Source organism: Labeo rohita, chromosome 18, assembly GCF_022985175.1.
Source record: "Labeo rohita strain BAU-BD-2019 chromosome 18, IGBB_LRoh.1.0, whole genome shotgun sequence".
NCBI classification, from domain to species: Eukaryota; Metazoa; Chordata; class Actinopteri; order Cypriniformes; family Cyprinidae; genus Labeo; species Labeo rohita.
Window position 1 is genome coordinate 8143284 of NC_066886.1, and position 13813 is coordinate 8157096.

Consider the following 13813-nt stretch of genomic DNA (forward strand, 5'->3'; position numbering starts at 1 on the left):
TGTTTTTATGTACTTGGCCCAAACACAAAAGGTGTCTTTATGAATCACCACAGAAGTGGTTAATACTAACACTTTATTTTCAGGTTCTCTGAAGCCATACGATAACTTTGTGTGACAAAGAGGTCGACTGATATTTAAGTTGCAGACATCCACCCTGGTTTTTCTTAACACATTAATGAGAGAAGTAGCATTTTTTTGTTTTGTTTTGTTAATTTTTTAAAATTGGCTAATTCAGTATTTAATTTAATATTTTTTAGAAGTATTTTTAAAAAAATCACATTTACAAAAAAAAAAAAGGTTTTTAAACCATATTAAAATATAACAGAAATAGTAGGTAACAGTATGAGTGTTTTTAATTCCATCCACATCATTTAACATTAAAATACATTAAACATGAATGACATAAAAATCGAAATTGACAACTAAATCCTTTTCATGTGCTTCAAAATCTACTGCAATAAAATTGAATTATATATTGATTGATAGTTAGTGAAGAGCTTTAGGCTATACCATTGATTAGGTATTATTTAAACAATACTGGTTTTTTTGGGGGGTTTTTTTTACTTTTTTTTAGGGCCCTAGCCAACAAGCACATGCAATCATTGCACCTTATACATAAAGACCTCTACGTAACATTTTGTATTTACCAGTTTTTCATTTTTACTACAGTGGATTGTGCCACAGAGGACTTACTATTAAAATTAGTTATGATAAAACACTTATCCATTACGAAATGCTGAGTTGTAGATATTATGTTCAGTGACGTTAACATAAAAACATCTGTGTAACTGGACTCTAAAGATATAATTAGACAAGGAGACCTTTGAAATATACTCAAGTATTTCAATACTATACAAATTAGGAGTATTCAATGATGTACTCAGGATAGATCTGGAATTTCTCAAACACAACAAAAATGGCCGGGTTAGCCTCGTTATCAACACAGCTGTCATAAAAGCTTTTGCTGTTGGGTTTTTGTGGAGGACGAGCTAAAAGATTGTTACCCTTTGTGAAGCTTCCCACCAACACCAGTGCCACAAACATCTTCTTGGTCCTGCCGTTCCCGGTTTTTGCATATCTGTCAGAGTATGAAGCATCTCTGGCAAAATAGCTGCCTGTAATTATAAAAATAAAAAACACACACATTTAAAAATCCCCAATATTTGGGAAAGCACTCAATTATAATTCTTTATTGTAGGCTACAAGACAAGGTGAAAAACTGTTATATATATATTTAAATACTGTTATGCATATATGTAAATACCTTTCCCATAAAGTGTCCCGTGACTTCCACAGATCCTCCAGTCAAAGTTTTGCTCACAAATGGCTGCTATGAGAGACTCATCCGTACCATGAAAAAGGTAACGCTGGTCAACTGCACTCCCTCCATTTCTCACATTCATCTGTTCTTTTTGCCTAGGAAAAAACATGGAATAATGGATTAAACAGGTCAGTAAATAGACGCATTAATAACAGACACCCATACGCCCATTTAAAGGCGTAAAAAAGTGAAGTTAGTTCTGAGAAAAGCTCTAGCATAATTAGTTTGAAGATCAAAAAGATCTGACACACATACAGTACAGAACAGTACAGAAACCTAAAGGTCTTTACAGCAACCCGTCAAAATAAAAGTTCGGTTTAACTTGACAGTCAGAAATATATTACTTAATGTAAAGATAAAAAATATAAAAAATATCATTAAAACAATGTTTAAGGAATATTTACCAGAATAAATATTTACCAGAATTTATTTACCAAAAAATTGTAAATACACAACAGTATTTCTGGAAAACAAAAAAAGTTCTTTATCAAATCTAATTATCTGTTATAAACTCATTAGATATGCTTTTGATTATTAAAATGTAATGAAACTATTAACAAACAAAACTGAATTTGATAAAAATAATAAAAAGTATTTCATAGGGCCTTGAAAACATATTTTTTTGTAAAACTTTTAATAAATTGCTGTTAAATTCTGTTATGATTTCAATTAATTAGACAGGCTTTTTGATCAATATTTTTTTAATGTAACCATTAAAAATAGAGTCTAGAAAAATTAAAATAGGATTTAGAAAAAACAAAACAGATTTCGTTGGGCCCTATTTATTTCATGTGTGTGTTTGTTTTATTGCAGTTGTCCTTTAGTTTGTTACTTTCATCTAGGTTCTTATTATTAGTAACAAAGATAAAATAACAAAACATGACTATGTCATGATATAAATTGTTATTGTGAAATAAAATGACTATATAGTGAAATAAGATTTGGCTTCATTCTTTAGGCTAACTTACCAATAGTGCAAAGATCAGTATAACTGAAGTACTTTATGTAATGGCCTTGTGCAGATAAGCTACAAGTCATGTTGTTGTTGTTTTGTTAGTAGTGAAATATGAAAAAACATACCACTGAAAGACCTTCCAGAGAGAAAGATTTTGCACTCTTTCAATGCTGAGAATGATGCTTTTGGGCAGAGTTCTATGAAACATTGCAGCCACCCTTTGGTATTCCTTGGAAGAGCTTTGCAGGGGAACCATCTGAAGAAACAAACTGGTTTAGTTTCAGAAATTCAGTATTGTTTATGGCATGTATTACTGTTGGTTCCTGATGCTTTGGATCTATAACCCTAAGTACAGTACAGAATTGATTTGCAAAGTGTTTAGTAACTACTTGACCTCCATGTGTGACTGAACTATGTACCTTGTAAGTGAAGTTATCAAGAGCTCCTTTGTCCCAGTAAGGTGGAACTTCCACAGAAGAAGACGCTGAGCTGTCTGGGGACTCACTTCTAATTAAAAAACATTACACTAAAGTGCACTGAACAATAGATGAATCACGTTTAATATATGTGAACGTAACAGACTAATAGTACAGATTAACATACCCCTTGATTTTGCTCTTGACATCTTGCGCAGAAATAAAACGTGGTCTCCTTCTAATGTCTCTTTCAGTTTTAAACTTCGGATTTTGCTGGCACATCTCTGAAAATGATTAGCCACAATTTTATATGCTTTTGACATTATTTTATTATTTTAGTATTATTTAACTTTTTTTGTTAATTTAAGTTTTTCATCTGCTAATTAAAAAATGAAAAGTACCTTTAAATTTAAGGATGTATTGATGATTCTGTGAAGTGAATGAAATTTCCTTTTCACTGTCAGCCAGGTAGTGTTTCTCGAGATCTTCTGAAGTGACTGACGCCACAAGTTTAGGATCTTCCTGTAAGATTCAAACAATAACTCCTGTGAAAAACACTGCCGTTCAAAAGTTTGGGATCAGTAAGACTTGCAATGTTTTTTAAAGAAGTGCTCATTAAGGCTGTATTTATTTGATCAAAAATACAGAACAAAAACTGTAAAATTGCAAAACGTTATTACAATTTAAAATAATGGTTTCTGTTTCAATATACTTTAAAATGTAATTTATTCCTGTAAGGCAAAGCTGAATTTTCATCAGTCATTACTCCAGTCTTAAGTGTTACATGATCCTTCAGAAATCATTCTAATTTATCCTGATTTATTATTAGAATTACCTAAGTTGTGTTGCCAAATCTTTTTTGGAACCTGTGCTATTTTTTCTGTATTTTTTTGATGAAGTTAAAAAGGCAGCATTTATTCAATATGTAAATCTTTTCTAGCAATATGAGTCTTTGCTATCACTTTTCATCAATTTAACACATCCTTGGTGAATAATAACATTTACTGACCACAAACTTTTGAATAGTAGTGTATATTGTTAGAAAAGATTTCTTATTTTAAATAAATGCTGTTCTTGAAAATGAAGCCGGAAAAAAAATAGTATCAGTTTCCAAAAAAATATTAAGCAGCAACTGTTTTCAACATTGATAATAAATCAGCATATTAGAATGATTTCTAAAGTATCATGTGACACTGAAGACTGGAGTAATGATGCTGAAAATTCAGCTTTGATCACAGGAATAAATTAGATTTTAATATATATTACAATAGAAAAATGTTATTTTACATCATAATAATATTTCACAATATTACAATTTTTCTCTGTATTTTTGATCAAATAAACATAGCCTTACTGAGCATAAGAAACCTTTTAAAAACATTAAAAATCATACTGATGCCTAAAACTTTTAAACAGCAGTGTAGTGTAGTGTATAGCATACTGACACAAATAATTGCTATTTTACATAATGTTATATGTAACACCACAGATGACTTTTTAAAGAGGTATTATGTTGAATGTCTCACTGACCCCTTTGCCATACTCCGTCCAACCTCCCTTGTCATTCCTCCAGTACCAGATCCATTCGGTGGTCAGAATGAAGTGAGGAGGTTTAGTAACAGATGATGCTGTGGACAGCCGACGCACGTCTGACACTCCACAAGTCATGGACATAAAGTCCACTACCTGATGCCCTGTGCTGCTCTCTGTAATACTGCAATATGGAGAACACAATAAGTGGGGGGAAAAGGTGTTAAAAAGGCAAAAACAAACCACTGTACAATTACTGGCCATTTCAAATTTACTTGTTAATGCAAATATTTAAATGTTATTAGAAAACCAATTAAAAATGGCAGTAAATACACATCTTAAGATCTATTTATACCACAAAACATTAGCTGGGCTGCAGTACGCCTTCTCAATCTCTTCTTCATTCGGCAAGTCACCCCACGTAACCCCGTCCTTCTGTAATATCTGCCATTTATAGGGTAGATGGTGGTGAAAACGGGCACACTTGTCTAGAGGAACATAAATAATGGGAAGGTAAAGAAAATGCACTTAATCAAATATTTCTTGCTTAACCTAAAGGGGTTCTCAAGCATTTTTGGTGGCATTTTTAGAAAACGTATTTCAGAATTAGCTGCTGCAGTGTTATTTTAGTGTAACTGATATAGTATTGTAGGCTTATTAATCTATTGAATTAGATTTTATATTTTAACCTTAAGATTTTAGTAAAAAAAATTAACTTTTTCTTATGTCTACATAGTTTTTATTAAATTTTTATTAGTTTTATTTGCCTTAGACACTATTTATGTTGAATTGTTTTTTATTTCAAGTCACAAAAATGTTTTATGGTTTTAGTTTTAGTTCATTTTCATGACACTTCTTTATATTTACCATTTGTGGCACCTTATGAGTTCACCCCTCCATCCACGATCACGCTACAGTATACAATTCATATATATATATATACAGTAAAGCTGCATATATTTGGTCAACAACGCAGAAAAAAAACTGAAGCAACATTGTGAATTATTATTACAATTTAAAATAATGGTTTCCTATTTTAATATACTTTAAAATATTATTTATTCCTGTGATGCAAAGCTGAATTCGCAGCGTCATTTACTCCAGTTTTCAGTGTCACACGATCCTTCAGAAATCATTTTAATATGCTTATTTATTATTAGAATGATCAATGTTTGAAACAGTTGTGCTGCCTAATATTTTATTTTTTTGGAACCTTTGAGTAAAAATAGAAATCTTTTGTAACAATAAAAGTATTTACTATCACTTTTATCAATTTAACACATCCTTGCTGAATTAAAGTATTAATTTCTTAAAAAATATAAATAAATAAACATTTACTATTTTTAGATTTCTATTTTAAATAAATGCTGTTCTTTTAATTTTTTTATTCATCAAATAATGCTTAAAAATGTATTACAGGTTCCAAACAAATATTAAGCAGCCCAAATGTTTACAACATTGATAATATATCAGCATATTAGAATGATTTCTGAAGGATCATGTGACACTGAAGACTGAAGTAAAGATGCTGAAAATTCAGCTTTGCATCACAGGAATAAATTCTATTTTACAGTATATTTAAATAAGAAAACTCTATTTTAAATTGCAATAATATTTCACAATATTACTGTTTTTTCTGTATTTTTAATCAAATAAATGCAGCCTTGATGAGCAGAAAAGGCTTCTTTAAAAAAAATTACAAATCTTACTGATCCCAAACTTCCCAAAAATAACCAAAAAATTATATATATATATATATATATATATATATATATATACACTACCGCTCAAAAGTTTGGGGTCAGTAAGACTTGTAATAGTCTTTAAACAAGTCTCTTATGCTCATCAAGGCTGCATTTATTTGATTAAAAATATAGAAAAAAAACAGTAATATTGCAAAATGTTTTTACAATATAAAATAATGTTTTTTATTTTAACATACTTTAAAATAGAATTTATTCCTGTGATGAAAAGCTGAATTTTTATCAGCTGTTACTCCAGTCTTAAGTGTCACATGATCCTTCAGAAATCATTCTAATATGTGGATTTATTATTAGAATGATCAATGTTGGATAATATCAACAGTTGTGCTGACAAATATTTTTTGGAACCTGTGATTTTTTTTTTTCAGGATTCTTTCATGAATAACAAGTTTAAAAAGTACAGTGTTTATTCAAAATATAAATATTTTATAACAATGTAAATTATTTATTTTTAACTTTTAATAAACTTTTAATTATTAACTTAATACATCCTTGGTGAATAAAAGTATTAATTTCTTAAAAAAAACAAAACAAAAAAAAACAATAAAAATGTACTGACCCCAAACTTTTGAACGGTAGTGTATATATATATATATATATTCTTTCATTACATAGGACAGTGAGCATGAGGGACATATTTTAAGCACAATATAACTTGTATAATGTATTTTTAGCCTATCAACTATTAAATTATGCTCATAATATATTTTGTTAGTGAGTTGATTAATAATAATTAATAAAGATTTTTATTTAAATACAGCATAAATGTATTTTCTATTATGAATCACAAAGCTGAGAACCTCTTGTTTGCGTTTGCTTATTCAGTGACATCACCTTTGAAACTACATCCAGTGCGTATAAAAAAGAGACAGATTTCATTGTGATCCGCTTCACTGACAGAACTACCGGATTTGTGTCTGGTGCGTCCTTTCACTGCTGGAAGGGTTACTGTCCAGACACAAAACAGAATGAAATGAGATATGGAGAAGTTACAGCTATTTTGTTCAGTGCAAAATAATGTGTGCTAAATGACAAAACAAACAGAATCAGTAGCTCATTTTCTTTTATTCACCTGTCTCACGCTTCTTGAAAGCTGAAGAAGCAATCAGTAACTTGTTCTTGTAAAGCCTGAGGAGTTTGCGCATGTTTTCCGGACTGAGCCCTCGGGCATTCAGGATCTTCTGAGCATTTGCATCAAAGCTGTGGGCCCTTTTGCAAGCTGCTCCAAACTTACAGTCCTCCTGAAGGAAGTGCAGGCAGAGGTGGAGGTTGGTACAGGTTGTCTTATATTTGCAACTGCCATATTCGCCATTTCCCTTGTTGTAGTGGGCGCACACCTAGACATCAGACACATCACAAAAAGTAAGAAGTCAATTTACATATTACATTGCACGTTACAAGAGGCATTACATCACTTGCTCACCATAGAATCCTTTGCAGTGAATGGGTGCCGTCAGAATGAGAGTGCATGTTTTTATCAGCTGTTTGGACTCTCATTCTGACAGCACCCAGTCACTACAGAGGATCCATTGATGAGCAAGTGATGTAATGCTAAAGTTCTCCAAATCTGTTCTGATAAAGAAACAACAGCGTGGGTAAATGTTCAGCAAATTTTCAATTAGGGGTGAACTATTTCTTTAAAAATTTAAATAATGGACACAGGATGCAGAAATGGTTAAACAACAGTCTTTTGCAATAACTTCCCTTTTTATGCAGAGTGAGAAATGCCTTTGTGGGTGAAAAGTTAATGTTTATACAATCTAGATGTTTTAAAGTCAGCTTCAAATGCCGTGGAGAGTCTGACATGACTTTCCAAGAGTCATCTGAATGAATTTTGAGATGACTAGCAAACCTGTTTAACGGATATGTACCTCCGGGAGTAACGAGGGGTCGTTTTGAAGCAGGAGTTGAAACAACTCTCCACACGCAAGGCCATGAAGATCATGTTTCATCAGGAGGTCATAATTATATGCTGAACGTTGGTCATGGGAGTTTTTGCATTTTGCCCTGGGAAGGACAAATAAGGAAAATTAAATGCATTTATTTGTCACCCTGGACCACAAAACCAGACATAAGTATCACAGGTTTGTAGCATAGTTGTAGCAACAGCCAACAATACATTGTATGGCTCAAGATTATCGATTTTTCTTTTATGCCAAAAATCGTTAGGATATTACGTAAAGATCATGTTTCACGAAGATATTTTGTCAATTTCCTACCATAAATATATCAAAACTTTATTAGTAATATGCATTGGGCCACTGAAAAGGCGATTTTCTCAATATTTTGATTTTTTTCACCCTTAAATTTAAAAATTTCAGATTTTTAAATAGTTGTATCTCTGCCAAATATTGTCCTATGCTAACAAACCATAAATCAATAGAAAGCCTATTTTTTCAGATGATGTATAGATCTCAATTTTAAAAAATTGACCCTTAAGACTTCTTTTGTGGTCCAGGGTCACATATGATGTGAAATTGTAAAGAAACATAGAAATATCCATATAAATATCAAATGTAGTTCATTTCCAAACAAGCTGTAACTGTGCCCTACTAAGCAAAAACTGTTCATTATTTTCCTGTGTACATATTATTGTTAATTATTAACTGAATATATTTAGTATGTACACAGTATTACAATTATTGCTGTCATCTATTCTGACATTACTGGTTCTTAAAATAAACATTAGTACATATTTATTAGATAAGCATTGAGACAAGTGTTTCTCATCAAACTAGCTGCTATTGCCTTTTTACTTATGATTTGTAATAACTAATCAACTAATCAAATGGCTGCTTATAGTTTAATTTAATGTCTTGCTAGTAAGACTAAATGTTACTAACACCTAAAGTACTAGTGTCTAAATGAATGACAGTAATAGTTACCAGCAACAACTGGAATGCATATATTTCAATGACAAAATTTGCCATAATGTCATAACAAACAGTAATTAGTTTTCACTTGGAACAGTGGTAATATTACACTAGTTAAATTAAAGCTACCAGTTGCTATTGAATCACTTCCTAGTAAATAAACCTAGTACTAGGCCTAGTACTAACACAAAAACACAAAAGCTAGACAGTTGGAAAATATGTTGAAAAAGGCTTCCAATACCTTGTCTTTAATTAAATGCTAATGATAACCTTCCATATTATTTGTAAAAAGTGCCCTAAGCTATAACTCAATGTTTACTTACCCAAACCTGCAATTTCCACACACAAAGTACCTGCATATGTGCAGGTCCTCACACCCGGGACATCTGTCATGTTTACACAGTCGCAGTGAGGTTTTGGCTAAGATCAGGCTGTCAGCATCTGGTATGGGGCTTTTGGGATTCGAGTCTTCATCCCGAACTATAACAAACCTCTGGTGATCATCGAGCACCTGAGACAAAACCTGATCCGCCACCGTAAAACTCTGCCGTAAATCCTTCTCGACTTTACCGTAGTCCGAACAGCCGTCGTTTTTGCAGAGAAAGTAAAATATGTGTCTGGAGACGATATTCATTTTCGCAGATGCCGTCAACAACAGTGGTTTTCACCACTTCTTAGCTTCGGCCGAAGATTTAGAACATTTAAACGGAAACGAAAGCGAAACTGATGGTGTTTGGCTCCCTCTGCCGCCTGAAACGTAATTAAACTAGTCAATGGGTCACCATAGCAACCGGATAAAACGCAGTTGCTAGTTGCTACGACAGTAAAACTATGGGATGTGGCAGGATGTGCCATTCTAGAATGGGATTTCATTACTTATTTTTAATTTTTTTAATAATTTAATTGAAAGACAGAGAGAGAGAGAGAATTGTTGTTTCTGTTCTATGCTTTTGGACAATGCTGTTAAAAGATTGTGCTTGTTTGACAAATTTCATATCTACACATTTAGAATGACAGCCTGATTTTTCTCTATTCTGTTCTGAGGTTAAAACTATTTAGCTGTACGAACAGCTGTTCTGTTGCTTGATATTGCAAATTGGTGTGTCTTACCATATTATTAGGGCCCGAGCCCTAAAAGGGCGAAGGCCCTATTGATCCCCTAAGGATTATTATTATTATTTATTTTATTATTATTATTATTTTTCGACTATTCAGGGGTTTTTGGGGGCCTTAGCGTGCTCAAAAACTCTTGAAAATTGGCACACACATTGGAATCTGCGGTCATTAGGACGCCACAAAGGCTGGGACCTGGGCGTGGCACAGGGGCTCTACAGCGCCCCCTGGAACACCTTCCCAAAACTTGATTTTGGGAATACATGCGCGTATACATATGAAACTCGGTACACATGTAGATCTCACAGAGCCGAACAACTCACGCGCTCTATATATGTCATTGGCTAATCCCAACAGGAAGTGAGTTATTCAGGGCTGTTTAAAAAGCGCATGCTCTGGAATTTGATATACTCCTCGGAGGCCTTTATTCTGACGGACACCAAACTCGGTCAGCATGACCTCAAGACATTGGGGATGCTAAATTGCGGAGGGATTTTTGATATCTCGAACGGTTTGGCCGTGGCGCGGCGACGAAATTATGGCGAGAAATGAGAAACAGGAAATGGCTAATAACTATTGCACACATTGTCTGATTCTGATGAAACTTAAGCGGTTTGTTTGTTGTATGATGCCGATCACATAGATGTGACTATTGAGAGTCAAAGTTATAGCGCCACCAAATGGCAGCAGGAAGTGTGTCGTTTTCAAAATGCTTTTAAATCAGCCTCTTAATTTTACTCGATTTGCTTCAAACTTCATCAGAATAATGTCAAAACACAGCCGATGACAATCTGTAAAGGGATTGATGATGCATTAAATGCTGTTGCCATGACAACATGTAAAACTTTAACATTTGTTTCCTGTGTTTTTGGGGCACTTAATAAGCTTAGATTGTCATGAAACTCAAGACACACATCAGTATTAATGATAGTTAGACACTGGCAAAGGCTCATAAATGGGCGTGGAGGAGGCGCTCTATAGCGCCACCTTTTTGTCAAAAGTTGGGGGGTTAGTTTTAGCTACAGACACCAAACTAGGTATGTATATTAGTCTCATCAAGCTGGACAACTTTCTAATTTACACCCATTAGCTGCGACCAACAGGAAGTCAGCTATTTTGATTTGAATGTGGATTTTTGGAAAAATCAGGCTATAAACAAATTCATACTCCTCCAAGCAGGAATAAGTCAAAACTTTGTCAACATGATGCCAACATACTGAAGATGTTAAATTGCGAGCGGATTTGGGATATCCCAAACGGTTGATTTATGGTGATTTTTTTAAAGTAGCAGTAAAAAACACAACCGTAATTTTAAAATGCAGAATCCAAACCCTTTAAAAATTTTATATACATAGAACTAGTCATTCTGAGAAATAAATGCTTAATTCCATCGATATAAAATAGGCTACAAAAAAAGAAAATTAAAAAACTATTCAACATCTGATCTCACTCTACCTCTGTGTCGGGGGATGGGCTTTTGCTGGTAAGTGTCTGTGTTGACTTTGTGCCTGGGTGGTTATGTGTGTGAGAGAGAGAGAGACAGAGACAGAGTGCATTGTCCTAACTCTTCACAACTTTTTACATATGAAAAACAAGTCATTCTTAGGAAATATGTTTATCATATTTTTAGAGACTGCAAAAACATTTAAAATATCACACTTGTAAACTAGCAGATGAAGACTGTAATACCAAGGATGAACACAAGATGACCTCATAGGATAAGGAATCTTTTTCAGCTCATTCTCAGTCTGTCAGAATGATTTAAAAGAATTTTGCTTTTAACCCTTTCATTGCTGTAACACTTCAATCCAAACTGGCACAGGGTTACTGTCAATGCATGTGCCCGCTGGGCACCATTTTTTCTGATGGCACCGCGGTTGTGGATGCGCTGGCGGCGAGGGCCCGTCATCGCTGCTTGCAGCTATATTTTAAATGTATTATCTTAATTATGAACACCCTGATTTGTAGTTCTAACAGTTTTACCGTTTAATGCACGTTGTTATTCTTCTCATTATTTCCAAATAGTGACTAATGAACCGGAAGTCTCGCTCATAAGCTTACTTCTGCATTGAATAAAGTGGATGAAGAACAAAAAAGACAAACATCCCAAGTTTTAACTAAGATTTCCAAGACTATTATGATACCAAGTCTATTTGTGACCCTGGACCACAAAACCAGTCATAAGTGTAAACTTCTCGAAAGATTTATACATCATTTGTAAGTTGAAAGTTGAATAAATAAGCTTTCCATTGATGCATGGTTTGTTAGGATAGGACAATATTAGGACAAGATACAACTACTTGAAAATCTGGAATCTGATGATGCAAAAAAAAAAAAATCAAAGTATTGAAAAAATCACCTTAAAGTTGTCCAAATGAAGTTCACAGCAATGCATATTACTAATCAAAAATTAAGTTTGATATATTTATGGTAGGAAATTTACAAAATATCTTCATGGAACATGATCTTTATTTAATATCCCAATGATTTTTGGCAAAAAAAAAAAAAAAATCGATAAATTTGACCCATCCAATGTATTTTTGTCTCTTGCTACAAATATACCCGTGCAACATAAGACTGGTTTTGTGGTCCAGGGTCACATTTTAGACTAGATATGTCTGTTTCTATTTTTCATTTTGTGTCTCGCAATTCTGACTTTATTTCTCGCACTTTGTGATTTTTCCCCTCAGAATTGTGATATACACTCAGATAATGAAAACACATTATATAAACTCAGATATACTGCGAGATTCTGACTTTTTCTCACAACTGACATTTTTTCATCACAACTCATGATTACGAGAAATAGAGTCAGATAAAAAAAAAATTCACAATTTCTATTTTTTTTTTAAGAAAAATTCACAATTTCAAATAAAGTCATAATAGATGTATAAAAACTTGTAATTCAGACTTGCGATTGTGACAAACTCAGAATTGTGAGATAAAAACTTGCAATTCTTACTTTTTCCTCACAACTCATGATTACAAGAAATAGAATCAGTATTGCAAGATAAAAATTCACAATTGTGAGATAAAAATTTTTTTTTTTTACCTCAGAATTGTGGTATAAACTCATAATTGCAAGAAATAGTCATAATTGAAAGATAAAAACTTTTAATTCTTGCGATTGTGATGTTTACACGACAACTGATCTGAGGTAAGACGCTCATGTCAATCAACTATCGTGGGAGTGGCCTCTGTCAGTGTGACGCCACAATGACAGGCATCTGAAAAATGGCTCGATTTGAAAAAGGAGATATTTTTACAGATAAAACCACTGCATGGATTTTTATCATTATAGGGTAGATTTGTACACACACTGCCAACACACATTAATGTTCAAACAACATTTAAAAGAGAACTTAGCATCCGATGACCCATTTAAGATAATACATTAAAATAGCATGGTAAAACACACCAATTTGCAATATTGCAAGCTGTTTTGTACAGCTAAAAAAATAGCTGGATGCGGATAAAAGCAGAAGCTAGACTTATAAAATTTACAAAACAGCCATGCCCGCTCTTACAGGAAAAATAAGGTGGATACGGATTAATTTCCAGCAATAATTACCTTTAAAACCCATTTGAACACCTCATGAAAAACACTCACAATGCAATTCAAAGATTTTATTACAAAACAAATCACTTAAAAAGACATCGACATAGCAAGGTAGAAGAAAAATGATCTTAGGCTAGTGCAATTATATACAAATCATCAGCAAGCAAATGATATTTTACAAAAATAAAATAAATAAAAAATAAATAATCATATCAGCCTACAGTCAAGCTTTACAAGGGCTCTGAATCTCTGAATCTGATTTCTGCATGCTTTAACATTAAAT

The 13813-nt window shown here is 33.0% G+C and overlaps 1 protein-coding gene across 1 annotated transcript; it reads right to left on the reverse strand.

The window, feature by feature from the left end:
* Positions 1-335: 335 nt before the first annotated feature.
* On the reverse strand, positions 336-9588 carry parp12a (poly (ADP-ribose) polymerase family, member 12a). Its single transcript, XM_051134615.1, has 12 exons — positions 9182-9588; positions 7857-7992; positions 7058-7322; positions 6820-6933; positions 4578-4710; positions 4223-4406; positions 3094-3214; positions 2880-2976; positions 2696-2783; positions 2402-2532; positions 1265-1416; positions 336-1115 (listed from the first exon to the last, which is right to left on the reverse strand). The coding sequence occupies exons 1-12, from the start codon at positions 9490-9492 to the stop codon at positions 859-861; spliced, it is 1989 nt and encodes a 662-aa protein (XP_050990572.1). The 5' UTR covers positions 9493-9588; the 3' UTR covers positions 336-858.
* Between the last annotated feature and the right edge of the window lie 4225 nt (positions 9589-13813).